Source organism: Anas platyrhynchos, chromosome 29 (genome assembly GCF_047663525.1).
Source record: "Anas platyrhynchos isolate ZD024472 breed Pekin duck chromosome 29, IASCAAS_PekinDuck_T2T, whole genome shotgun sequence".
Taxonomy (NCBI): Eukaryota; Metazoa; Chordata; class Aves; order Anseriformes; family Anatidae; genus Anas; species Anas platyrhynchos.
In genome coordinates this window covers 4723099-4750545 of record NC_092615.1, presented here as the reverse complement: position 1 = coordinate 4750545, position 27447 = coordinate 4723099, and the positions used below count along the sequence as shown (strand labels likewise).

The 27447-nt window shown below is 56.6% G+C and overlaps 1 protein-coding gene across 2 annotated transcripts; it reads right to left on the bottom strand.

Annotated features, from left to right (window-relative positions):
- Positions 1-224: 224 nt before the first annotated feature.
- ONECUT3 (one cut homeobox 3) lies at positions 225-26707 on the bottom strand. 2 transcript variants are annotated; one of them, XR_011805254.1, is made up of 3 exons: positions 25554-26707; positions 3680-6709; positions 225-2921 (listed from the first exon to the last, which is right to left on the bottom strand). XR_011805254.1 is itself a non-coding variant. In XM_027471804.3 (2 exons), exons 1-2 carry the CDS (start codon positions 26581-26583, stop codon positions 6417-6419), a joined length of 1323 nt encoding a protein of 440 aa, XP_027327605.1. In that variant the 5' UTR covers positions 26584-26707; the 3' UTR covers positions 225-6416. The 2 variants fall into 2 exon arrangements, 1 of the variants encoding a protein (XP_027327605.1); XM_027471804.3 differs by having other exon boundaries at positions 225-6709.
- Between the last annotated feature and the right edge of the window lie 740 nt (positions 26708-27447).

The window sequence follows — 27447 nt, the reverse complement described above, 5'->3', positions numbered from 1 at the left end:
GACAGAATTTGGATTGTCATTACCTGCAGGGAAAAAAAAAATCTTTGGTATCGTGGCAAGTTGCTCCTCAAGGCATTTTTGGTAGGTGTGGGCAGCAGGCAAGGCCGGATCCCATGTGGGGCAGAGCTTTGGTCCAGGGGGTCCTGGTGGGCTGAAGGACAAGGACAACTCTCAGTGCTCAGCTCCTCCGGGTTTCCCAAGCCACTCAGTTCGTAACTGGAGCTGGAAACACGCCGGTCTCTGCAGGGGCCGAGGACTTGTGGCTGTGGGTTACGCCAGGCTTGGTGAGAGCTTCTCGTGGGTGGAAGCAAGGTCTTGGCTGCCAAACACCAAAGCTTCTCTCCCTGGGAGAGGTCTTGCAGGAAGAGCTGGGGCTCAAGGGATGCAGAGCTCCCCAGAGGACAGGAGAAGGGATGTTTAGTAGATGGATGGTGCTGCTGGAAGAAACCACGTCTCCTCCTAAAGCCCAAATCTTTAGTCAGTGAGTCCTGTCTGTCCCCCCTCCGCCTGGTACTGAGCATTTTGCTTAGTGCCGGCCACAAAGAAGGCGAAGGCTGCAGGGACACTGCTTTAAATGCAGATAAAAACCCTACTATGCCTTTGGGGGCCACGTTGGTGGGGCTCAAAGAAGCTGGGATCTTGCTCCTCTCAGTGGGCTGAACTTTGGAGCTGCATCTGGTGACAGAGGTGAAGGATGGAGAGGTGAAGAGGCAGAAGGAGACTGAAGAATCGGCATTTCCAAGTAAATGCTGTTGTCATGTTGGGAAAGCGGAAACAAGCAGTTAACATTGCTTCCTCCTGGCCCCATCACCTTCCTGTCCCCCAAAGACATGACTCCTCATTCCTACTCTCCTCCCATCTTTAAGGAAGAGGAGCAGGGGATGCAGCCTGTTCAGGAGGACTCTGTGGACATTTGGGGAGAGCTCCCCAGGGCAGACGGGGGACCCTCCCAATGTCCTCTGAGACCTGCTGGTGAGATGGGGTCTTCCAGGATCACGTCTTCTGGCCAGGATCTTCTTCTTTGTACCCCTTCAGATGGAGAAGGTGTCTCTGTGAAGGGCTGGGGCCAGGCCAGGTGACATGGGAGAGCCTCACAGGGGCAGATGCTGTGAGCTGAATGATGCCACTGACTCAAATACATCCTTGGGTAGAAATCCATTGGAAACAGGTCACTCCAGTCCATCTCTGGGGCAGGTTGACATTGATGCAGCACCACCTCCAGTGCCTCTTCCCATGGAGGGCAAGGACGGAGGCAGGTCTTCAAGGCCACTCCGAGCTTGGGGCGATCATAGAAGCACAGCATGGTTTGGCATGGAAGGGACCCTTGAAGATCACCCAGTCCCACCCCTGCCATGTGCAGGGACATCCTTCACCAGCCCAGGCTGCTCAAAGCCCCATCCCTTGAACACCTCCAGGGACGGAGCATCCACAGCTTCTCTGGGCAGCCCGATCCAGCACCTCATCATCCTCAGCAGGAAAAGCTTCCAGTGCCCAGAGGGACCCAGCACAAGTAGTGTTGGGGCGCCGGGACCATTTCCCTTGTCTCAGAGCACACGAAGAGCCTGGGGTGTCACAAAATCAGGTGGAGGTGGCTGATTGTCTCTGTCTCTCTTCTGCATGAAGACACTTGGGGTTTGACACACAGATCTGGATAAAGCACAAAAAAAAGCCCCAAACCCAAGAGGCACGGGACCTGGCAGGTTGGTTTGGCATGGGTGGACAGGTGGGTGCACAGTGGGGTCCCGTGTCCCAGACACCTGTACCCAGATTGGGGTACACACAGGGCTGTGTCCCCCCGTGCTCCCCAGAGCCCCTCCGCTGGGGCAACGTGATGGGCAGAGAACGGAAAAGGAAGAAACGAGGCGAGCAAACCAACAAGGGGATAAAGGACAACTCTCCCATGATTGCGTGATTTGGAAAAAAAAATAAAAAAATGATCCATGCAGAGAAGTCCTAATCAACCCAAAATCATGGACAAAAAAAGCACAGTTTGTCCCCTCCCGCTCCCACCCGACCACCCCTCCCCGAATAATTATTACATTACTTCAAGAAAGAGTATATTTTTTCATGCATAAATCAAATTCTCATCTTGTCTTTTTTTTTGTCTTTTTTTTTGTCTTCTTTAAATTACATTTGAACACAGAACACATATAATAAATACTCTTGTACGACATGACTCAGAGAAAAGTAACACATCTGAACGCAAAGGTATCATCATCATTATTAGTTTTTCTTTTTTTTCTTTTTTTTTTTAAAAGGACTTGTTTAAATACGAAATCTGTAAACTCCAAGGGTCCTTTTTTAATCTTTCTCTCTCTCTTTCTCTCTCTCTTTCTCTCTCTCTTTTTTTCATCGTGAAACTATCCAGCTTTCATTTCCTTAACATTCAATATGTCTCCCATTGAACGCATCAAAGAAATAAGAACATGCCGTCTTCTGCAAAATTATAATTTAACAGTATAAAGCTTCAAGTCACAAATTCCAAAAACTAGCTAAGTAATTTTTTTTTTTTTTATCACATAAACTATACATTAAATATTTTGAGGTATTTCAGAGAACATTGTCAAAGGCTTGTAAGGTCTGTGCTGGGTGGTAAAGAAGGCTTTCTCCTGCATAGAGAACGTCTTTGGTATCACAAGCCAAGTGGGTGTTAGGTAGAAGCGGGGTCGGGCAGGATCTGGCCAAGGCAATAGTGCGGAGGGGAAGGGGACAGGGAAGGCGAGGGGGGGATGCTCTGACCTGATCTCAGGGGCATGCAGGGGCTGGGGCCGGCTTGTGGTGCCCCTGCGGGGGTCCCGGCCAGGGTCACGATTTTGGCCAAGTTTGGTCCAATTCGAAAGGAGTGATTTCCTGCAAGCTGCATTGCATGGAGCCCATCTGGATGGTGAGGCCACCAATCTGCTCCCATTGCGGCTGGAAATCTTTACCCAAAAAGAAAGGAAAAAAAAAAGAAAAAAAAAAAAAGAAACCAAGTAGGTAAAAGAACCAAGTAGGTACGATTCAACCCAAGGTTTCCCTAAGCTAGTCATCTGGGGATTCCTCTAGAAGAGCATCTTCTCCTGAGGGTCCTCCCGTTGTCTTTTTCTAAAGCAGAGCTGCACCCACCTCGCCCAACAAGCCCAAACTGCTTCTGCAGGAACCTGGAAACATTTCCTGCTGAAACACTTCAGGCTCCAAACTGCTCACTAAAAGAGAGGCTTGGAGAATGCCAGTGGTAAGAAATGCCAGGAACCTTCCCTGGGCTACCAAAAAGGGAAACCAAGGCTCGAGTCTGAGCTGAGTGGAGAAGAAACCTCCTGTGGTGGAAGCCACAACTTCACGGTCCCAGAAGTGAGCGAGCCCTGTCCCCACAAGAAGGGACAGAGCCACCAGGTCAGTGCTGGTGGGGCACGGCCAGATTGGGGACAGGAGCTGGAGGGGGGACCCTGGGGATCAGGGCAGGTTGGAGGAAACAGGGACATCGGGGGGGGGGGGAACACGCTGGGGATACAGCCCAGCGAGAGGGAAGGGCGATGCTTCCTCTTCCATTAGGACAAGAATTTGATTTTTTCGTTTGTTTTGTTTTCTCCATCCCAACACCCAAAGACTACAAGAGTTGCCAGAATCCATCCGTTCGGAGAGCTGAGGTAACAGTGAGTCTTCAGGACAAAAGCGGAGGAGCAAAGAAATGGCCACACACCTTTGGTACAAGAAAAAGGCACTCATCGACCACGCTGCCATCCCGGGGACGCTCGCTCGCCTTCTCTCGCTCTCTGGGGACTCATGGGGCACGGGCGCAGGGAAAGCGGCGCTGCCAGCACAGACCAGACAAGGCAACAAAATCTTTGGTATCAGACGTGATTTTCAAATCACAAAAATTGAAAACTCAAGTGAGGTAGCCTTTATTCTCGGGTTCTCACTAGAAATGTCTTTGCATCCTTGAGGGCCTGTGGCGTTTACTTTTTTTTTTTGTGTGTGTGTGTGTATGTTTTTTTTTTCTTTTTTTCTTTTTTTTTTTTTTTTTTCTGCATGTTTTTCACTTCCCAAACCAAGGCCCCCTTCCTGGCTTTTCAGCCCTTGAATACTACCTGATGGGGTTCAGGAAGCCACCCCCATCGTCACCACGTCACGACAAGACAAGAAGAAACAATGTTAGGGGAACACCAGTGGCGGGGAGCGGGGTGCTGGGGGTGGGATTCGCTTTGCTGTTCCTTTTTGGTTCTGGTTGGCACCTGCCCCTTCCTGGCCCTTCCTCCTCTCCATCACCCTCCCTCTCACCCAGCCTCTCCCTCTGGCAATGGTTCGGGGCCGTTTGTGGGTCCATGCCCGCTCCAGACCCCTTCCCCTTCCCTCCCACCTGCCCCATCAGCTCTTTGGTAAAACTGTCCAAAAGTCGTCCCCTAACCCCACCGGTGAGCGCAGTGGGCCGGGGCTTCTCTTGCAGGTTTTTTTCTTTCTCTCTTTCATTCTTTCGTCCTTTCTTTCCTCATTTTTTGGGGTGCTTTTTTTTTTTTTTTTTTTTTTTTTTTTTTGTGTATGTGTACATGACACTTTTTTTTTTCTCCTTTTTTCCTTCTTTTCAACAAGGTGCCTTCCTATTACACAACAGATCGCTCTCAAAGTAAAGTAAATCGAAGAAACCATAGCGCTAGAACACAGATGGTACTATTTTACCCGCATAAATTCAATAGTGAATTCCATTATTTTTTTGGTTGGTTTTGGAGGATTTTTCTTTTTCCCCAAGTGACGGGGGCGGGAGGGGGGGGACCTGGCCTTCCCCTCCATCCCCAAGCCTCTCCCAGCCCTTCCCCATCCCCGTGGCCCCTCCGTCCCCCTGGGGACACCACGGAGCCCGCAGGGCTGGGGCGACGGCCGATTGCAACGGTTTGGCCTCGTGATTGCTTTTCATATGGCACAAGTCACCATCGAGAGCTCGGAGGGAACGACCGTTTTGAAGCTAGTACCATTGCTCCAGAATTGCGCGTTTAAGGCAGGTTGTTAATTGGCACAAAAAAAAAAAAAATCTTGTCTTTTTGTAAAGTTGACGGTCTTTGCGTTGAGCTTGCTTGGTTGTGGTTTCTGTTGTTATTCTGTTGGGGTTTGGTTTTTCCCTTTCGAGCTCGCTGGGGAGTTTTCCCCTTCTTACACACAGGATTTTGCAACCAGGTCCGTGGGATTTTCCTTCTCCGTGCTCCGACGCTGCCTCCCAGGAGGGTTTTTGTTGTTGGGTTTTTGGTTTTGCAACTTCTTTGGTAACAGAGATGAAGACAGGATGCAGAGAGGGGGCAACAGTGTGTGGAGGGGAGGACAGGGCGAGACACAAAGCCAACAAAACTGCTTTGTCTGAGTTCATTCCTCAACCCAAAAGTGAACCAGAAATCACGTGGCAAATGCTGGAGCCAGCCTGGCCCCAAGCTGGTTGCCGTGAAAGATGCGATCCTTTGCTCCAAGTCTCTCCTCCTGTCTCCTCTCAAACAATTAGTATTTTTAAATACCCGATTTCTGTAGCTAAAATGTGCTTCTTGACCTGCATGGGCGCGAGGCGGTGCGGCCGCGGTGCCCGCTGGCCGTGGCGCTGGGGATGCTCGGGCCCACGGAGTCGCTCAGGGGGACCCAGGGATGGGGTCGGGGTGCTCATGTGCATGGGGGGGCTGGGGGGTCGTGGGGTGGGTGCTCCTGGGGGTTTCCGGGAAGGGGAGTGGAGGAAGGTACCTGTGGAGGAGAGCGGGGCTGTGGGATGCCCCTGGGTGGGTTTCCAAAAGCTTTGAGGGAGAGGCGAGCCCAGGGTTCAATGGCAAAGGGGGTCTGGCTGCTTTGGGAAAGCCTGCTGCACTTAGGGGAGCAAAAGGCTTCAGCAACCAGAGACTTGGGGTCACCTCCAGGCATGCAGGGAGCATTTTCCCTGCCCGTCCCCTGCCTTAAACAATGAGGGTTTTGGCCCTGGCAAAACAGGGTTGTGCAAGAACCTGGCCCCACGACTCCACCTCTTGCATCCCCTCCGCCTTTACCCTTCCACCCTACAGGTGGTTGTGTTGGAGGTGGAAGTTGTGGGGGGGAACAGGAGGGGATGGGGTGCCCCTCTCCCCAAAAACCGGACCCCGACAGCTGGGTAAAGATGAGGTCTGTGAGGTCTCCCAGGGCAGCACCTCGCCCCCTCATCCCTCGCTCCACGGGGGTTTCCTCCAAGACCCTATGGGAAGGAGCTGGCCCGGCTGCAAGCCCTGTCCCTGCTCCTCGAGCTGGGAGGAGGTGGCAGCAGGACGTGGCACCAGGCTCATGTCCACGGGTGACACCCAGCTGAGGGGGCGGGAGGCCTAGGGACCTGCAGCACCCAAAAGCACCCACCCCGCTCGGCTCGGGGCATGCGTGTGAGGCTGGGTTGGCTTTGTCATGAGGAGGATGTCCGGGAAGGGATGTCCAGGGAGGGCTGGGGGACATCATGCTTTGGAGAAAGTGCTTGTAGAAGAAGAGGGGACTCCGGGGTTGGTGCCTGGCTCCTCCTGCCAGCGGTTCATACACCGCCGGCGGGCATTCATGAAGAAGTTGCTGACAGTGTTGAGCTCCAAGCCCAGCTGCTGCGAGATGGTCATCTGCATCTCCTTGGACGGGCGCTTGTTCTCCTTGAAGATGGCAATCAGGGTGCGGCGCTGGAGGTCCGTGAAGACCAGCCGCTGCTTCTTGGGCTGCAGGCTCCTGTCTTTCTGCTGCTCTTGCTCTTTGCGTTTGCAAGCTAAATGTTCAAAAGAGAGAACAGGGCCATTAATCGGTGCTGACCACCCTGGCCCACTGGCAGGCTGCCTGGCTGCCTCCCAAAACCTGGCCCTTCCCTCCAGGGAACCTGCCGGCTTTTTTGCCCACCGTTCCCTTGGCTGCCTCCCTCCTCTTCCTCCCTGGGCCTCCCAAGCATCTGCTGGGGTGGGACAAGAGCCCGTTGCATCAGCATGAGCAAAGCCTGTGAGAAGCCCAGCACCTCTGGCCACCCAGGAAAAAAACAACTCTCAGCATAAGCTGCTGACCCTGGGACAAGAGACTGAGGACCGGGCTGCCTCTGCTCCCACAGCCTGCCTACAGGGACCTGCCCCATTCCCAAATTACAGGGATTATTCATCAGCCTCCCTCCCTTGCTGCACTCCAGTCTCCACTGCCTCCTCATCGCATCTGCATTTCTTGCAGGGACCACTCAGGGACCATCTCTTGGCCGTCACATCCAGCTGCCAGCTCCAAAACACAGGGAACAGCCAGGGATGGGGACGGGGGGACTGCCTGGGCTGCAGCTGACGTCTCATGGCACAGGCTGGATGATCGGTCTCATTTGCAGCCACTCTGGAAAGGGTTTTCCTGCCTCCAGAGGCTGGAGAAGAGCCTGAGCCACCTGCAGCTCCAGGATATTGCGGCTCCCTGCATGGCTTCATGACCAGCTCTGTTGGCACGAGCATCAGGTTGAGCCTGCACCTAATTAAAAGTCTTCCCTGCTGATTGTCTTTTGTGGTAGGTCAGGCCAGAGGGGCTGTGGGTGGCACATGGGGACAGGCAGCTGGGGCCAGGAAAGCCCCTCTGACAGCACCACACGGACTGCGAGGAACAGAGGGAGGTCAGCGTGCACATTGTGGTAAATACATGAATGCCAGCTGCAGGAATATCAGGCACACGGTCAGTGGGAATGGGGAGAAAAAGTGCCTTTTGCTATGATATTTTTCTAGAAAATTACAGAATAACTGAGGCTGGTGGAGGATACTGTCCCCACTCAAAGCAGGTCCACCACAAAGCTGTGCTGAGCCTCGAGGGGACATCAGGGTGCCCAGGGACCTGGCTGGGTCAGGACCTGGGCAAGGCTGGGCACACGCTGTTTCTTCCTGGGAAGCTCACAAGAGAGCACGAGAGCCAGGAAAATGTGATCTAAAGACTTGCTGAGGAAAGTCCCACCCTTGCCCCACCTTTTTCTTGTGGGTTTCTTGGTTTGGCTCTTCCAAAGGATTGTGCAGGGAGGGAACTTTGAGGCATTTTCTGCTGGGAGGTGGCTGGATGACAGCTCTCCACTTGAGGGCACCTCCAGGAGCCTCGTCGAGCTGCTGCGGACCTTGGAGGAGCCAGAAGCCAGGGCTGAGGGCAGCGATGGGGCAGCACCGTGGGTCCACGGCCGTTTATTGCCTTGGGGTGACCACCTCCCTGCTCTACAGATCCACCTCCCCTGCCAGCTTGGGTAAAACATCAGGGAGCCCTGAAGCCTCGGAGTAATAGCAGGGTGCTGGAAGTCACTTCTTCCTAGCTGGAGAATGAGCAAGGTCTCTCTTTAATTTTAATTTTTATTTTTTTCTGCAGCTCGCCTGCTCTACAGGTCCTCTTTGCACCACCTTGAGCTCACAGAGAAGGATGATTTCCCCCCGTTCCACCCAAACCTGGGGAGGCCTCATGCTCAGCAAAGCAGGTAATTCACCCAACACATTTAACCTCCTTTCCCTGTCTGCTGGACTCGGTCCTCAGTGGGCACTCAGTCAAAATCAGCTGTCCCTGGTAAAGCAGAGAGCCTTAGAGCCTTCCTCCCCCTCCCTTCCTCCTCCCCCAGCAAGGTTTGCAAAATTCCCTGAGTCCAGAGGCTGCAAACCAGCATCCGCAGGGACAAGGGACAGTCCCAGCCCTGGTGCAGCCTGTCCCAGGGGCACCATACTCAAATAGCCACCAGAGAAGGGTTGAGTGGAAACCTACCCTATGACCATCAGATGCTTGCAAAAAGAACAAACAAAAAAAGCCTTTATAGAAAATTTGACTTTTTTTTCCAGACATGATTTAAAATTAAAAATAGATGCCCCCACCCAAATGCCCCCCGGAAAAACAAATGGAGAAAGTCCCCCGCCCTGGTGCGGAGCAGCACGTCCTCACCCTGATGGACCCTGCACCCCCGCTGCTGCGTGCCCTCCCGGTGTCCCCCGGTGTCCCCCCGGCATGCTGGGCTCCAGCCCCGTGTTGGCAGCGTGGGTGGGCACCCTGCTCCCCCCCGCTTTTGCTCCACATGGATGGCACATACAGCATACATACAGCAGGTGTGTATCGGGGTGTGTAAATATAGACATGCCCCCGTGGGAAATGCCTGCTGCGATCCCAGTAAAGCCCCCGCATCCATCCTGCCCTGCCCAGCAGCACCCGTTCCCACCGGTGGTGCGGGATGGCCAGCCCATCACCCAGCATGTTGGCTTTGCAAACCCACATTTCTCACTCCCTGCTTCAGTTATTACAAATAATTATCACAAACCAGTCGCCCATTAATAATCCACAGCTCCGAGGCAAACACTGACCGTCAGGGTCTTGCTGGCCAAACCATGCCCCAGCACTAGGACTGGTGCTGAGCACTGCATGGACAATGGACAGAGGTGATGCCCTGCTATGCACCCCCCTACCCCCCCCCCCCCCCCTTATTTTTAGGCTGCGATGCGGCGGTGGATGCATCCTGTGTTTCCTGTGCTCGTTTGTTTATTTATTAATTTATTTTCCTGCTGACGCAGCCCAGCACCCCCCTCCCCAGCTCCATCTAATTACAGCTCCGCACAGCAGAAATCGATAGTGACGCTGGTCAGATCTATTTACAGCCACTACCCCCCCGCAGAGGGTCCTTCTGCTCCCCCCCCTCAGTGTGGCTGTGGCATCCCCAAAGGCAGTGGGGACAGGGGACAGCGGGGCATGGCTTAGACTCCCACCCAGGCCAGCATGGAGCAGTTTTTTGTGCTTCTGAATCCTTTTTTTCTTTCTTTTTTTTTTTTTTTTTTCTCCCCGTAAGTCCTGAACTCCAAATCACTCATCCATGGCTTAATGATGTTCTCCTTCCTGTCCCTCTGGGGTCTCTGGGTCTGACCCCAGTCCTTGGGGACAGCTTCCATGCCTGCCTCTGAGATATTTATTTAGCAATGCCCAAAGCACAGAGTCTGTTCCCTGGCTAGTCCGCAGTACCAGGACTGATGCTGGGGGAAAAGGAGCAGAGCTCCCCATAGCGCAGAGGTGGGCAGTGTGGGGCTGAGCCCACCCATCCCCACCACGGAGGCCTTCATCTCCTCTCCTCTCCTCTCCTCTCCTCTCCTCTCCTCTCCTCTCCTCTCCTCTCCTCTCCTCTCCTCTCCTCTCCTCTCCTCTCCTCTCCTCTCCTCTCCTCTCCTCTCCTCTCCTCTCCTCTCCTCTCCTCTCCTCTCCTCTCCTCTCCTCTCCTCTCCTCTCCTCTCCTCTCCTCTCCTCTCCTCTCCTCTCCTCTCCTCTCCTCTCCTCTCCTCTCCTCTCCTCTCCTCTCCTCTCCTTCTCTCCTCTCGGCTCACTGAACGTGTGCACCTCTGAGACCTCAACAGCTCAGCCAGGCTTGGCTGCAAGCAGCTGACAAGAGCAGGAGTTACAAGGAGGGAATGACAGACGCATTTGGACAAGGCGATTGCACGGAGACCCTTCCTTTAGGACACTAGGCACGCAATCCGACTGGTATTTCATCCCCAAGACAGCTCATCTGGCAGCAGAAAAAACACAGGGAGAACGGTCAAGGAGCAAGCTCAGAGGGAGAAGCATGAGGAAAGACCTCTGAGAGCAGCGGCATCCCACCCGCTTTCCCCCAAAGACTTTTGCCAAGGGTTTCTGCCTCCTCGGAGACTTATGTCAGAGGGACAGCGCTTTCCTTGACTTAACCTTGACAGCTCAAAGCAAAATATCTCCCAAATCATTTCTAAAGGGACATAATAGAGACAATCAAATGGCTGCTGTTCAGAAGCTGCGATTATGCCTCGCAGCGTGAACTCCACGAAGCATTTAACTAATACCTGATGGCTTTGTAGGCTTCCGCAGCCTGCCAGACACTGGTTTCTCTATTATACCCGCAAACCTCTGTTTTCTCAGCCCCAGCGTGCTCTCCCTCTCCATTCACTTGCAATACAACCTGTAATTTTCTGCCCACTTTGCTTAAGTGCTGGTGATTTGTTGAAATCACAAAAGACAGCCAGGGGCTTTCAGAGCCAGCATGCTGGCTGTAAGCGAGGTTAGGGGGAAAAAAACACCAGCTTTTCTCCCTGTCAAATCAGCTTGCAGCAGTGTGAAGGGGCAGAGGAGCATTTGGGGGCTCCAGTGGAGAAGGCTATAGGCCCTGGGCTGTCTCAGTTCCAGGTTTTGGTGTCTGTGGCTATGAGCAAACTGGGAAGAGCCCTGGCTTATCCTGAACAGAATCAACATCATGGCATCTGCACCCCAAATCTGGAGCAAAGTCTGGGACAATGCTCAAGGGGCTTCATCTGCAAAAGAAGAAACCTTGGTCCACAGCTGGGCTGGCCAGGATGCTCAGAGATGAGGCAATTTAGTAACTGCAAGAGGTTTGTTTGACTTTTCTTTATGGTGTAGGAAAGAAGCCCAAGGAGATTTGTCACAAATAGGCTTCCCCATCGGAAATTCAGTCTTTTTCAGTGTTAAGCACACTGGTGCAGAGCCTCCTGTGTGCTGCCCTTCTGCAGCCCCTCAGGCTTTGGCTTCCCCCTGGGTGTCCCCAGGAGCTGCCGGAGGATGATTCCCGCAGCTGGGGAGAGCCCCTGGTCATTGGTATGCAGCCAGCATGCTGCAGGGTGAGCGCTTCTTCGAGCCCAGCAAATTAAATCTTCCTCTGAACGCTGCGGATTAGGAGATGAGATGAGATGAAGCACTCGCGTGTGCGTTGCTGGGTGTATTTCCCTTCCCTTGTGAAGGATTTTGGCAACTCGTGCCAACAAGCAGCTCCAATAGAGATGCACGGTGCTGTGAGGCATCACCAGCCGCCTGCACTGGTGTCCCCAGCTGAGTCCCCAACAGCTTTTAGAGCCATGCTGGCTGGCAGTCGGAGGGAAGGGACTGGAAGCAAAGGAACAAATCCTCAGCCCTTCACTTGGGCTGGGAGCTGCAGAGGCTGGTGGAGACCGCACAGCCACATCGCACCAACACGCAGCTCCTCCTGATCCACAGCGAGCAAAGTGGCAATGCCAGCGCTGTGCAACACCTCCTTTTGACTCTCCTGTACTTTCTAAGCACTGTCTGTATTTCAATGGCAGGGTATTTTCAGCTTTTCCAATCCTGGAGCTAACGAGTTTGGTCTGAGCACGTGTGAGGGGACACGAACAACAAGCTGCGTCGGCTCCAGGTGCGTTTGGCACCATCCCGCAGTGTTTGCTGTGTTTTATTCTTGACCTTTCCACACAACCTCCTCCGGCCCTGCCAGCCCTGGGCTGTGTCTGACCCCTTTCCTGGGCACAGGAAGAGACGACTTTTAGCTGCCTAGAAAACCGGGTTTGGCTGCCAACAGCATCTCTGTTGTGCTTTTCACTCCACTGTGTGACGGGGAGCGGGCAGGGCCGGGTCAGGGTGCCTGGTGGCAGCCCGGCCACGCTCCGTGCCCCCGTCCCTGCTCCCTGCTCCCCGCCACTTAGCGTGACGGCACAAATTAGCGCTAATGAAGTGCTGTGGTGGGGCTGGGTGACACCGGCATCACCGCCGGCAGGGCAGCTCCTCGCCTCGTGGGAGAGAAGGGGGAAATCGAAACACGCGTTTGTGCATTTCCTTGTGTTTTCTGCATTTCCTTGTGTTTTCTGCATTTCCTTGTGTTTTCTGCATTTCCTGACTGACCCCAGTGGGTGTACTGGGTGGGAAGCTCCTGCAGCGCTCGGCCGAGGCAGCTCTCCAACGGCAGCCGCTTTTCTGCGGCACTGTGCAACCACAGAGCCTTCAGCCCTCAGGCCTGGGCACCGGGGCTTTGCCCCGCCGGGGCTGGGGGCGCCGGGCACGGCCGGGCCAGGGCAGGGCCCCCCCAGTTCCCGGCCGCCGTCGAGGCCCGGGGCCCGCCCCGCCGCTGGGCCCCGCCGCCATTTTGGGGCCTTGGAGCCGCCCGGTGCGCCCCGCGCCCTCCCCCTCAGCAGGGAATGGTTCGGTCCACCCCTCGCCGCCCGTCCCCCCCCGCCGCAGCCGCCATGGGCCGTCCCCGCCGCGCTGGCGCCCCCCCGCGGACGGACAGCGGCACTCCCGCCGAGGGGCGGGGCCACGGGTGGGCACGCCCCCTGCCGCTGCCCAATGGCGCGTGGCGGCCGCCCCCTGCCGCCGAGGGGCTGGGGCGTCCCGAGTCCCCCCCCTGCTCGGCGCGATGGGCCGCTCCCACCGCCCCTGGTGCACGGGGCTGGGGCGGTCCATTCGTATCTCGGGGGGGTGGGAAAGGGGTCACAGAGCCCCGGGAGGCGCTGGAAGGGCAGCTGGTGGCGGGGCGGCTCTGTGGGGCGAGGAGCCTGCACCAGGCCCATGGCTGCCCTGCGGCTGCCTCAGAGTCACTGTGTACACGGCATAGACTGCCCCACAGCTGCCCCAGTGTCACTGCATACACTGCGTACGCTGCCCCACAGCTGTCCCAAAGTCACTCTTACACATTCGCCATTGCTGCCCCAATGTCACTTCATCCATGACCCCACCACTGCCCCACAGCCGCTCAGCCCATCCCCTAAGATGGAGACCCAACGCACCCAGCAGGGCCGCATCCTGCCCTCGCCATGCCTAGAGGCGTGTGGCTCAGCATCGCCCTGCGCTCATGAGCTGGGGGGGCTCAGGGACCCCTCCCCGGCCTCAGGAGGTGGCTCCCAAATGGCTGGGGAGGCGCTGGCCCCAACAACCAACAGAGCCAGTGGGGGGGGACAGCGCTGAACATGGCCCCAGAGAGTGCTGAGGGCTCGCCCTCGGCCCGGCTGAGGTGGGCAGGGGGCTCCCACCTCCCCTCGCTGGGATCGGGAGCACGGAAGGAAACTTCCGCCCCGCTGTTGCCTTTAAAGATGACCCCCGCGTGGAGCTGCTGCTTCTGGTAACGAAGCAATTAATCATGGCAAGCATGGGATGGATTTGTAATCAGGTCCCTGCCCGGCCCCCTCCCGCATTTCACAGCCCTGGATGTTTTCCGGCCCCGCGCCGTGTGCCGGGGAGGCCGGGAGGAGCTGGTGCAGAGCATTGATCCTGCCTGGTCGATTTTATTGAAACTCCCACGAGTGGCTTTAACTCCGCGTCGGATATTGCTGGCACATCAGTTTGATGGCGACGTGCCTGGCTGGGTGCTGGCCCTGGGGTGTGCAAGGAGGAACATGGCACGAAGGGGTTTGGGGGGTCTTTGGGAGGTCTGTGGGTGCAGGAGTGGCCCTGCCAGGCCAGGGACACCCCCCAGAGCTGGGGGCACAGCACCATGGCTGGGGGAGTGTGGCTGGATGTCTGTGGTCTGGTCAGAGGTTATCTCCTTGGGTAAGTGTAGTTGTGTTCTGGAAAAGGTTCTGTTTGGGGAAAAATGTTCCAAGGAAGAAAGGGAAAGAAAGGGGAAAAAAATGGAAGAAAGGGGAAGAAAAGGAGAAAAAAAAAAAAAAGGCAAGGGGAGGACAGGATGGGAAAGGAAAGGAAAGGAAAGGAAAGGAAAGGAAAGGAAAGGAAAGGAAAGGAAAGGAAAGGAAAGGAAAGGAAAGGAAAGGAAAGGAAAGGAAAGGAAAGGAAAGGAAAGGAAAGGAAAGGAAAGGAAAGGAAATAGGAAAAGGAATAAAAGGAAAAAGAAGAGAAAAAGGACTGAAAGGAGAGCAATCACCGGTGGGTGTTGCAGCTCTACTGAAGGCTCAGCTGCATGCAGCCCAGCGGTTTTCTGCTCTTTGTTTTCACTGGTTTTCCACCACGTTCTCCCTCCTGTCCTTTCTTCAATTTTTTACAGAAGCAGTTTAAATAACAGCTGGGGTTCCTGCAGAGGGGGGTGGGAGCTGGGGCCAGATCCTGCCCCCCCAGTTGCCCCAGCACGGACACTAGATTCCACTGGATCCCCCAGACAGTTGCTGATGCTTGGCACGGCCAGAGGCACCAGCGTGAGATAAAGACATCTCCAAAGAGAACGCACAAGCCCTATGGAAAACACAACTCAAAAAGATCCTGCGTGCTGGAAATGGCCCCGGCTCTGGTCCTAAGCATGCAGAAAAACATCCAGCCCAAAGAAATCACCATCTGCGAGTAACTGTCTTGTATGGGTACACGCACACATGGGCACAGCGCTCATCCTTCCTGCCCACACACCCACATCACCCCTCATTTGGGGATGGCTCCAAAAAGAAAAGAAAAGAAAGAAAAAGAATCACCCATTTATTTCTTAAAGCCTTGAAGCCAGCTGCATTGCTGGGAATGATTGGTTTGGGGTGGAAAAGGTTGTTTCAGTTTCGGAGACGCTTTCAAATTTTCTTAGGCTAAAGAAAGATATTTTGACATCAGCATTATTCTGAATGAGAGTACTGATTTTGGGTGACTTTTTTCAATTTCTCTTTTTTTCTCTTTATGTGCAAGCAATCTGATGAGAACAGCATACATTGGCATTTTTTGGCTTGGCATTTTTTGCCCCATTTGTGAACCATCCAAAATCTTGACCAGCTGCAAGGCAGATGTGATACAAGCAAGCCCCTAAGCATAAACACCTGACGGAAAGCTACTAAAATGCCCCAAATCAGGCACAGACCCACTCCTGGCTGCCTTGCACATCGGTACCGATGCTTGTACGGAGCTCTCCCACAAACATCAGTGTTGGCAAACCTCTGTGTTTGGAGAGACAAATTTTCCTGGAGTTCCAGTAAAACACTGGAGTTGATGCATTTGTCTTTGGGTTGGGATATTGTGGGTGTCTGGAGCAGAGTCCAGACCACAATTGGTGGAGGCGCCTGGGTTTCACTGAGCTGGAGCATTGCAGCCATGGGAGAACTCAGTGGACACTTTTTTTTTTTTTTTTTTCACATCAGAAATGTCACCAAACACGTGAGATTTGTCACCCACCCACCCAAAAGAACTAAAGTTCTCAGACAGGCATTGATCCATGGATCTATTTTCAGAGGCCTTTTATTGAAATCTTGAATCACTCTGCCTATGTGAGAGGGTAACTCGGAAGAAAAGCAGCACGATGCCAAATGTCCTGCTCCTTCTCCTTGCAGTTTGGGGAATGGTTGGGTGGGGACCCCTCCATCCCAGAGGCTCTGGAAGCAGAAACTCCCACAGCACCAACTCCACCACTTTTTAGAGCCAGACTGGGTCTGATGCTGCCCTTGATCCCACTGCTCCGTCCACCAACAACCAGCACACCAAACCCCACGGAGATCCATCCTGAATCTGAACACCAAGGGCTGTAATTTCTCTGTGCAGATGTTGTGTGCAGGCCAAATAACAGATGGTACAAAATAAAGAGTGCGGGCAGATTTCTGCAAAAATTATGCATGCCACCAGCGTGGCCAAGACGTGTGCCCGTGGGCAGTGGGCTGGCGCGGCACACAGTCCCCATCCCCAGGACAGGCTGCATGCTGCTGTTGCTCATGCTCTTCAAAGCTCTGCAATGGCAGCAGCCTTTGCCGGCTGCAGAGGCAGACGCGTTGATATCTCTGTCAGCCCCTGATACCATCACCCGTCAGCAGCTCCGAATACATTTGCAATTTTATCCCTAATGGAGAGAGTTTGCTCATTACCTGCTCTTTATCAGCCACGGGTAGCATGACTTCCCACAAAGGGGCATCGCTCTCTGGAGCTAATCTTCCTGCTTAAAGACCTGGCCTTTTACAAAACATCGCAGAGTTCATCGGCTTTAGTAACCCGGCACCGCTTGCTTGATATACTCTGTGGAAGTGTTGTCGTCCCCACTGTACATGAGAGGAAACTGAGGCACAGGGTGAGCCGGGTGGGAAGTGTGGATGCTTGAAGAGCCAACCCATGGCAAAGCCACCCCTCACATCCCTTCGGTCACATTGTGGCACCGCATGTGGGGCACAGGGACCGAAGCTGAGCCTGCTGGCCCCAGATTTTACGGCTCCCTATGCTGACACCCATACCAGGAGACCTCAGTTCTCCTGCCTGGATGGGGCCGAGCAGCCGCTTCTCCCAGCCCCTTCTCTCCGTGCTCCCCTGGCAGTGCTGCATTTGGAGCACCCATAGCAAGAGAGGGTTAGCCCTGCCCGTGCCATAAGCAACAGAAGAGGTTGCAATTTGCTTTTCCTTCCTTCCCTCCTCCCCCAATATTTTGTCATTCATGTTTTTTCTTGCCTGTCTGCAAGCAAGGAACCCACGGCAAGGCCCAGCGAGGCCCCTCGCACAGCCAGCGCTGGTTTCTCCTGCGTGGGGATTTTCTGTCTCCATCTTCTATGGGACTGTGCTGAGCCCCAGGGGACACAAAGACCCCAAAGGGTTGGGGTCTTGGTGATTTCTGTACACGTGTGTTTGCCTCAGACTTGGGTGGAGAAAATAAAGAGGTTCAGAGCAAAGCCAGGACGGCGGGTCCAGGTCTCTCTTTGTGCTTTCTAAAGGCTCAAGCCGCTCCTTAGGCTCCTGAGCAGGGATCAGTGGGGCACCCCTGCTTCCCCAAGGTCAGGAATTGCTCCCCACCCCAAATTCACAGGGACACTGTATTCTACACAAGAGACGCTGGAGGAAATAAGGGCACGGTTTGGTCAGGGCTGCACGGTCCTGCAGGGCAGAGCTTTTAAGCTAAACCCGGGGGACAAGAAGGTGAAGGAAAGGACAAGCACTGATCCCCAAATAATGGGACAAAAAGTGGTACCCGCCAGGGAAGGGGAACAGAAGCATCCCTGCAGCATCCCTGCCCATGTCTCGCCCGTCGCAGCTGACATGGACGGAGGTCACTGTACGTGCTCTTGCGGTGCAGCATCGCCAGCCCCATTGCAGCTGCTTGACCGGAGCCAAGCAAAACACTGTGGGCCTTAATTTTGCTGCCTGCAAAATGCAGTGAACTGCACTGAATGATTAAAATGATTTTAAAATTTAAATTATTTCGGAACCTCTCTTGCACTCCAAAAGCCACCAGTGCTTAAAAGAGCTGTAGTGCATACCCCTAACTGAACATATAACTTAAGATAGATAACAATATAATTCCTGAAATCCTAACCATGTCCGTGTAAATGTGCATGTTTTTTTTAATACTTAAAAAAAAAAAAAAAGTCTTTATTTTGGTGGGAGCCCTATCTTTTTAAAACATTCAGTGTCCCCTCCTTTCAACACAAGACAATCCAGGTTGCTTTTTGTTTCGCTATTCCTTAACAACCCCCAAAATGTTCTAAAATCCATCATCCATTTTGCCTGTCCGCCCCTTCCTGGGTTTAAATCTTGCTGAAGATGATCTATATCATTTGAGGTATTAACGAGATTTTGAATTTCCGTTTAATCAGCAAATCTTGCCACTCGATTGCCACAGTCCTGCGCGGAGGAGCCATTAATAAATTCACTCGCAGGCGGCGGCGGCTGAAACGTGCTGCCGGCTCGCTGCTCCCCGGCCGCCCCGCTGCAGCCCTGCACCGCTCGCCTATCGCCCATTTGCCGATTGCACCCACACAGCTTTGCTTTCAGCTGCGGACAGATGGTCCGGAGGAGGATTTTTTTTTTTTTTTTGCTCCCTTTTTGAGCAGTGTTTGAAGGCAGAGGCTGACCCCAGCCCCTCTCCGCTGCCTTTCATGCTGTGCAGGTAGAAGGCAACAGCCAAAAGCACATCCTGGATTGATCGGAATTCAAACATCCTTATTTCGATGCTGAGCCACGGGCTCATACCTCGCTCGTGGCAGCTCAGCTCCAAAAAGGGAGCTGAGGCTGAACCGTTTGCGCGCATGGAGCTGGGGCTAGGATGGATCAAAGCCTTCTGCAGCGCTCCAGGGTGGAGGGCTGCATGCTGAAAATCCTCGGGGAATTAGGCAGCATGGTGGGAAACTTCTCCCCTAAATACTGCACCCGGCTGGGGTGCCTCTGCTGTGGCACCTGTGGGAAACACAGCCAACTCCAAAACTGCACCCCAAAGTCTGGATGGGAGGGACAGGTTGTGTCCTGAATTTGTGGGGATCTGGAAAGCCTCAGCCCTTTTGGTTGGATTTTTAAAAATTTCCTCTTAATTTTTTGTTCACATCGCAAGGCAACGGCCTCACTGGTGATGTGCAAAGACTTTGCATGGGGAGATTCAAGTGCCCAGGAGTGGGGGAGTGTCCTGTGCAGGATTTCTGGTTCCTGTACATGCAGGATTTTTGGTTCCTGTACACCCAGGTGTTGCTGCAAGGTTGCTGGCAGAGGCAAGGCGCTGTGCCCAGTATGTGCAAAGGGGACTGGGACAATCCCAAAGCAGGAGTAGGGAGCCTGGGCCCTGCTGCTGGTCTTCTCCCATCTCCAGCCATCCCTCCCCTTCCTCTGCTTTGTTCACCGGGTGCTTAAAAAACAAGCAGAGATGGCGAACCGCCTGCAACTTCAGGCCTGTGATTTGCAGCATCCAAGCCTGGGAGCAGCGCGGTGGCTCAAGGGATTCCCACCCTGGCAGCTCAGGGACTGAGCAGCCCAGAAATCTGCCGCTGCTCAGGCCCATCCAGGTCCCACAAGCCCCAGACCCACGTTTTGTCCCCATTTTGGTATTTGCTCAGGAACCCGCACAGAAGCCCCCAGGGTGGGTGTGTGGCAGAGCCCCCGCGGTGGCCCCAGCCTCTCCGGAGGCGACGGCTCCCCTCTCCACGGCGCAAGCTGCCCGGCCCTGCAACTGAGCAGAATGAGAAAATATTGGATTTGTTTTCTGGAGGAAAAAAAAAAAATCCAATATTCTGTCTGCAATCCCAGACTCTGCGCCTGGTTATGGCAGGAAAATGCTGTAAATCTCCCCTTTCCCCAGCAGCAGGGGAAGAAAGATGAATTCTCTTTTAATATTCTTATTTTCTCTCCTGGTTTTAGCCCCATCATTTTGCAGGCAGCTCTGCAATCTCTTTGTTGACCAGGGTTTAAACCTGCTCTCCCGGCTCCCCCGACCCCAGGAAGTCTGCCTCGCACACCCTGCCCAGCAGCTCTCAGGCAGCGGCAATGAGATTTTAATAGATGTATTTTCAAATTAGTTCTGGGCCTTTCAAGACTTATCAGTTAAATGAGGTTTTTCAAATTGATTCAAAGGTCACTGCGAGAGTTTTCTCTTCTCTGTTATCTCTCCCTTATGGTTTCAGTGGCGATTGACAGGACAGAGGGAAAAAAAATCGCCCCCACGTCCTACGCCCAGGAAAAAAAAAAAAATCCACCCCAAATGGACACCCCCAAAAAATGACAGCCGAGAGGTGGCTGCATGCAAAGCCGCGGGCTGGGGCTCGGCTTTGGGCCCCTCCCCAGGGCAGGGCCGAGAGGAACCCGGCGGGGCCGAGGGGTTTTGGGGTTGGGGTGCGGGGTGGTGCCGGGGAGGGGTGGTCCGGGGGTTGGGGTGCGCAGCTGCCCCCGGCGGAGCGGGGAGCCCATTTCCTCGTGGGGAAGGGGGGGAGAAGGCAGATTTAATATTTAACCGACGGGAGGTTTATTGGCCCCTTCTGACGCGCAGATTAGGAGCAAACAGAAAAATAGCTGCGGGCGGAGCGAGGCGGCCCCGGCGCGCTGATAAGGGAGGCGGCGCGGTGCGGGGCGCGGTGCGGTGCGGCGCCGTGCGGGGCGGTGCGGGGCGGGATGCGGGGCGCGCTGCGGGGCGGTGCGGGGTGGTGCGGGGCGCGCAGCGGCCGCCCCCGCGGAGCTGGAGGCGCCGGGTCCCGGCTGGTCCCGCTGGGCGGCTCCGCGCCGGCGGAGGGAAGGTGCTGATATTAGCGCCTGAACTCCCAAGTGAAAATAAGAATAAATAACGCTAAAAGAGGGGTGCCCTGGGGGAAATGGATTTCTTCCCCTTCTTACTTTCTTTTATTTTCCTGTCGTTTTCTTTTCCTCTTTCATTTTCTTTTTTTCTTTTTTCTTTTTCTTTTTCTTTTCCTTTTCCTTTTCCTTTTTCTTTTATTTTTCTTTTTCTTTCTCCTTTTCTTTTTTCTTCCTATTTCTTCTTCTTCTTCTTCTTCTTCGTCGTCGTCGTCGTCGTCGTCGTCGTCGTCTCTTTCTCCTCCTCCTCCTCCTTCTTCTTCTTCGTCTTTCTTCTTCTTCTTCTTCTTCTTCTTCTTCTTCTTCTTCTCCTTTTTCTTCTTCTACTTCTTATTTTTCTTCTCCTTCTCCATCTCTTTTTTCTTTCTTTTTTTCTTTCATTTTTTTCTTTCTTTTTTTCTTTCTTTTTTTTTTTATTCTTTTTCGTCTTTTTCTTCTTTTTCGTCTTTTTCTTCCTCTTCTTCTTTTTCTCCTTCTTCTTCTTCTCCTTTTTTCTTCTTTCTTTTTGTTTTATAACCGGGTGTTCGGCCCCTTGCCGGGGCTGGAAGGTGAGGAGCGGCCCCGCTTGCAGCCCTTCACAGCCGTTTTCCCCTGGTTTACAGCAGCGAAACAAATCGCTCCGGTGCCGCGGAGGCGCCCCGCTGCCGGGGGGCTTCTCACAGGCACCCCCGGGAGGGCTCCGCGCTCCCTGCCCGGGGCCGCTGCCGTGGGGGCACCGCGGTTGGGCCGAAGTCGTTGGAGTGAAGCTGAAATTGAAACAAAACTCGGCCGATGTTCCCCTATTCCCCCAGGTTTTCCGCAGCGTGTTCGTGTCCCTTGTGCTGGCGATTCGGAGTGCTAGCTCGAGGTATTAATTAGCGGCATTAATTACTGGCGTTGCCAAAGCTCTCGGGCATTTGTGGCCCTTTGCTTTGGCTCAGTCCCGCGCTGATGCCTTCGGGGTTTTCGTTTTTCGGGGTGCTTTTGGTTTTATGAATAACGACACCCGGTCGGGTAGTGACGGAGAATCGGTCGGGGAGAGCAGGTGAGAAAGTAGGAACAGAACAGAACAGAACAGAACAGAACAGAACAGAACAGAACAGAAAAGAAAAGAAAAGAAAAGAAAAGAAAAGAAAAGAAAAGAAAAGAAAAAAGAAAAGAAAAGAAAAGAAAAGAAAAGAAAAGAAAAGAAAAGAAAAGAAAAGAAAAGAAAAGAAAAGAAAAGAAAAGAAAAGAAAAGAAAAGAAAAGAAAAGAAAAGAAAAGAAAAAAAGAAAAGAAAAGAAAAAAGAAAAAGGATAGAATCAAAAAAAAAGAAAAAAAAGAAATGGAAAGGAAAGGAAAGGAAAGGAAAGGAAAGGAAAGGAAAGGAAAGGAAAGGAAAGGAAAGGAAAGGAAAGGAAAGGAAAGGAAAGGAAAGGAAAGGAAAGGAAAGGAAAGGAAAGGAAAGGAAAGGAAAGGAAAGGAAAGGAAAAAATATAAAACGAAAAATAGAAGAAATGGAAAAACGAAAACAAAACGTAAACAAAAAAAAAAGTAAAGGGAAATTAAACAAAAATACAAGGGACAAGAAATTTCTTAAAAATGGCAAAGGGAGAGGGAAAGAAACATAGAAGCAAAAGACGAAAACGAAAACGCGTCCGGGCAGCGCTCAGCGAAGCTCTCGGCCCGCAGCGAGCGGCGGCTCCGTTCCGGCCCCCCCGGGGCAGCACAACCGGGGGCGTTTGGGCCGAGAGGGGCCGTGCCGGGGACCCACTCGGGACCGCGCTGCCACCGGGCCGGGCGACCCCGGCTGCTCTCGGACGGCCTCGAATCCCAGCCGTGGCTCAAAGCCCTGGGGCGAGCGGCCGAATTTCACGCGTGTTCCTGCGTGCCCGCGGGGCAAGGCGAAAACCACGGGCCGATGGTTTCTGGCCGAGTTTAGCACAAATGGACACGAAGCTAAAAGGCCACAACGAGGTCTTGGCTCTCCCAGGTGCTAACCACGGGAGGATTCCCAAATCCTGCGTGCAGGAATAAACCCGTGGCGGGGACGGGGTGGCCACACGCGGGTGCGCAGGAGCGGGGGCTCCTACAGGGCACCCACGGGCACGCAGGGTGGGAGGGCACCCACCGGCTGTCAGCATGAGAGGATGGGAGAGTGCCCACGGAGACGAGTGGTGGGGGGACTCCCACTGCCCTCCGCGGACACGCGGGGACCCAGCTGAGCCCATGAGAACGGAGCCAATTCCTTGCACGGAGCCGTGGGGCCTCCTAAGCCCCGCGAGGATCACGGGGGTGTGTGTGTGGGGAGGGGGGGTCACGAAGTTTGCAGAGCTGCATCTGGACCGGGGAGGGGGACACACACGGGGACACAATGCGGCGGTGACAGCGGGTGTCCGAGATGGATGGCCCGAGGGGACGGGACGGGCACCGCCAGCTGCTGCCCAGATGCTTCCCCGTGGGGCACCCCTATTTTGGGGACCCCCCGGGGGGAGCGGAGCCAATGCCCCCCCCGGCACCGGAGGGAGGGATGCGGGGCCGTTGGGGGCCGCAGCCCCTCACCTCCCACCCCCCACCCCCGCTGCGGCTCTGCCCGGGCCCCGGCTGAATAATTAATGGTTCATCTGCGCACGGGGCGGCGAGAGGGGGAATTGGAGTGGAAAGAGGAGAAAAGCAGCAATTGCCATTTCGAGGGGCCCGGCGTGTTTATCGATCCGCGATTTACTGCCTCGGACTAATAACACCGGGTGGGCTCCTGAACACGGCGAACGGCCCGGGTCCCCCCTCTTGGACCCCCCCAACCCCTCCGTTGTGTTTGTACAGGGGGGACGAGGCCGGCCCCTGCCAGGCTGCTCGCCGCGTGGCAGTCATGGCCCTACGGCCCCTCCAGCAGCGGCGGGGTGGAAAAAAGCGAGCAGGATCGAGCCGCGGCCCCAGGACGGCCGGGTTGGGGGGGGATCGCCGACTCCCGGCGCGCCCCCTCCCCTATAAGCGCCTTTTCCGTGGACGTGGGGCCGAGCCGCGGCCGCGCCGTCGAGGAACGGGGTCGGTGGCGGCCGTGGGGTCTCGCTCCCCCGACGGCCTCCCCCGGCCTCGTTTCCCGGCGGGACAAAGGCAGCCCGGGGAGCCCCGCGCACCCCGAGCCTCCGCCCGGCGTCCCGGAGCGCCCGTCGGGGGGCGAGAGCTGTGGGGGGGAGGGAGAACGAAACGAAACCGGGCCCCAGCGGGGCGGCAGCGGGGCCGGGAGCCGGGAACAAAGCGGGGAGAGCCGCGGGGAGGCCGGGGGTGTGGGGAGGCCCGGGCTCGCATGGAGGCCCGGGGCTGAGCGGAGGCCCGGCCGGCGGATCCTCCGTGGGGCGGCCCGGTGGGGTGAGAGCCACGGCCTGGTCCAGTCGGGGTCGCCGGGGTTTGGCAGAGGCGAGTTCCTGGCGGGGTGCGTTGTGTTTGATCGTCCTCGCAGAAAGCAGAGAATTAAACCCCCGTCCCTACGAAATTTGGATTTTCTATTTCCGGAAATATCGTCTCTTGGCGCAAAGCGCCGCTGGGACCCAGGGAAACGCGGCGTAAGGAATTAAAAACCATTTTAAGGAAAAAAAATCTCCCCCGACAGCTCGGGGACGAGCGGAGCGATGGAAGCGGGGGCAGAACCCGAATCCCCCGGCCTCCGCCGCACCGGGCCGGGCCGAGGGGGACGGAGCTCCCGCAGCCTCCCCGAGCCGGGGATTCATCCCCACCCTCACAACCACGGGTATTATTTCAAATTTTGGCGAGCCAGGAGGCAGGCACCCGCCGCTCAATTAGCCCGAACAACGGGGGCATTAAACGGCCGATCGCGGCAGTGTTTAAATCTTTATTTACCAGAACCTTGTAAAGCCAGGAACAATTTGCATTCTATTAACTGCTTTTCAATAGGGCATCGACTGGAACTAAAAGATGCCACTACCCTGCCCTAATTAAAGAGCAACTGAATTACACTAAATACATATGAACGCTGCTCTCCTCCATAAATAACGGCCGGCTCCTCGCCGTGCGCAACCCCCAGCGGGCCGGACTCTGCCCGGTCGCCCCGGGAGCTGCGATCTCCGCAATTTTTCCCCCGGGTGGTGGCAGCCCCCGGCCACCCCCGCCTGGCCCCGCGGAGCCCTGGAGCGGTTCTGTCGGGGCCGGTGCGGAGGAGGGGGGATGCGGAAGGGTGGCGGGGGGGGCTCTGACACCTCCTCTAGCTCTCCTGCCCTTTCGTCCGCGCACCGACACTGTGACCCCTCCGAGCCCCAGCGCACAGAAAACGCATTTTTTGTGCATGTGTGTAATTTTTTTTCTTCCCCCAGCAAACGCACGTCCCTCGGCCCAGCGCCGGGCTGAGGCCGAACGAGCCTCGCCGGCTGGGGGGGGGCGCGGAGCCTCCGTGCGCTCCGCACCCGCGGTGCCTCCCCGGGGCAGCTCCCGGTTCCCCCGGGCGCTTCTCCTGCGGGCAGCGTTTGCGGTGCCCCGGGGAGCGGAGCGCAGCCCCGGGTGTCTCCCCCTGATTTTCGCCATCCCCCTCCCCCGCAGCAGCACGGCTTCCCCGGTGCAAGCCCCCGGTAACGGAGGAGGGACCGGAGCCTGCCCGCAGCGCAACCGGGGCTGCGGGGACCCAGCGGCGGTGCCAAGCGCGACGCGGCCCCACCGGTGGCTCTCCGGGGGGGAAAACGGGGCCGGGGCAGCGGGTGGGACCGCACGGGAAACGACCCCCAGGGGGAGAGGCAGCCCACCGAGGGACAGTGCCGTGAGCACCCGGCTCCTGCCGCCTCCGAGCTCCCGTTTCCCGCTGTCAGGAGCAGGCCCGGGGCGGGGGGGTTGCGTTAAGGAGAATTTCCATCCTTGTCTTCGTAAGGCTCGGTAACCCCCGACCCGGCCCCGACCCGGCTCCCCGCTACCCGGGGCGCTCCTGGGAAGGGTCCCCACGCGTGTCGGTCCCCTCGCACCCCCACCGTGCCCTACCTGCGAGCCTGAGCGCCGACATCCTCTGAAATTCCGGCTCCTGCAACCATTTCCACATCCTCCGGAAAGTCTCCCGGCCCGACTTGAGCTTACTCCAGGGCTTGGGGTTCCGCAGCAGGTCCGAGAGGGTCCCTTGCGAGCGGCACAAGATCCTCTGCGCGAAGATCGCCTGCGGGATGCTGTAGCGCTTCAGCTCGGCCGTGATCCTCTGAGCCACCTCCTTGGTGTTGATCTCCTCCACCTGCCCGGAGGCTCCGGGCTGCGAGCCGGCGGCCGAGGCCTGGCGCTCCCGCTCGCCCAGGAGCGAGCCCCCGGGCTGGGCGTGCGGGTGGCCGTGCGGGTGCATCCCGTTGAGCGGGGGCATCATGGCCGAGCTGGGGGCCGCCAGCCCCCGCGCCAGGTGCTCCTCGCCCCGGGACAGCATCGCGGCGTGCGAGTCGAAGCCGTTGGGCGAGAGCATCTTCTCGTTGGGCAAGTGGCCGCCGGGGCCGTAGGGAGCCAGCGGCTGCTGGGCGTTGTGCAGGCTGCCCAGCCCGTTGGGGAGCGGCGAGAGGGGCTGCCCCATGGCCGGCATGTCCTTGGGGTAGTGGCTGTAGAGGTTGCCCATGGAGGCGAGGCTCCGCTCGTCGCGCATGAGGGTGAAGCTGCCGCTCACGTTGCCGGCGAGGCGCTGGTGCGGGTGGTGGTGGTGGTGGTGGTGGTGCGGGTGGTGGAACTTCTCCGACACGGTGGAGATGGGCGGCAGGTGCTGCAGGGGGGTCAGCGTGGTGTAGGTGCTGCTCAGGCTCATGCCGGACGGCGACTCGCAGGACATGCTCATGGCGGGGTGCAGCGGGGCGGCCAGGCTGTGCTCGGCGCGGTAGTCGCCCCCCTCCAGGATGGAGGCCATGCCCGACACCATGGCGGGCCGGCCGTGCGGCACCAGGTTGCGGTGCGAGCCCTGCCGCCCGTGCGCCGGGCTCAGCAGCTCGGCGGGCTGCGAGTGCGGGACGCCGTGCAGGCTGCCCAGGTTCTCCATCGCCAGCTCCATGGTGGCCGCCGGGCTCTGCCGCTGTCCTCGCCCGCTCGCTCGCTGCCTTCCTCCCCCAGCCCCGCCGCCGCCGCCGCCTCCTCCTCCTCCTCCTCCTCCTCCTCTTCCTCCTCCTCCTCCTCCTCCTCCTCCTCCTCCACCGCCCCCCCCCTCCCCGCGCCTGCTGCCCGGATTAATTCAGACTCCGCGCTCCGGGGATCGATCTCCCTCGCCCCGCGCTCAGGCCGGCATGCCGCGCCGCCCCTGCCCGGCCTCGGGGCGCTGCCGGCTCTGCTCTGCTCTGCGCTGCGCTGCGCGGGGGTTGCGCGGAGCGGAGCGGGGCGCGGGGCGTGCGCTCGGGGCGGCTGCGGCGCGCCTCGGCCGCCGGCTCCCGGCAGCCTCGCTCTGGGCCGCGGCGTGACGTCAGCGCCGCCCCGCCCCCCCGTTCCCCCCCCCAGCCCCCCCCGCACCGAACCGAGCCGTGCCGCCCCCCCCATATCCCCCCCCCCCGCCGCCTTCCCCGGTCCTTGGGTACGGGGGTGCCTGGCGCATGGGGCTGCGCACCCCTCCTGCCCTATAGTGACCCCCTCCCCGAAACTGACCCCCTCCTGCAGTAACACCCCCCATAGTGGCCCCCCCTCCAGAGCTGACCCCCCCCAGGGGCTGACCCCCACCCCTCGGGGTGACCTCCCCCATTATCGGTGCTCCCCTCCCCCCCCGGGCACCCAGCGCACATCTGGCGGCGCTGCGCGGTGCCCCCCGCATACACCTGTGCTCATCTGGCTCCCCCCGCACATCTGGCTGCCCCCCCCCCCGCACATCTGGCTGACACCCCCCACACGCTCACCTCTGGCTGTCCCCACCTTTGCGTGTGCTCCCAAAGCA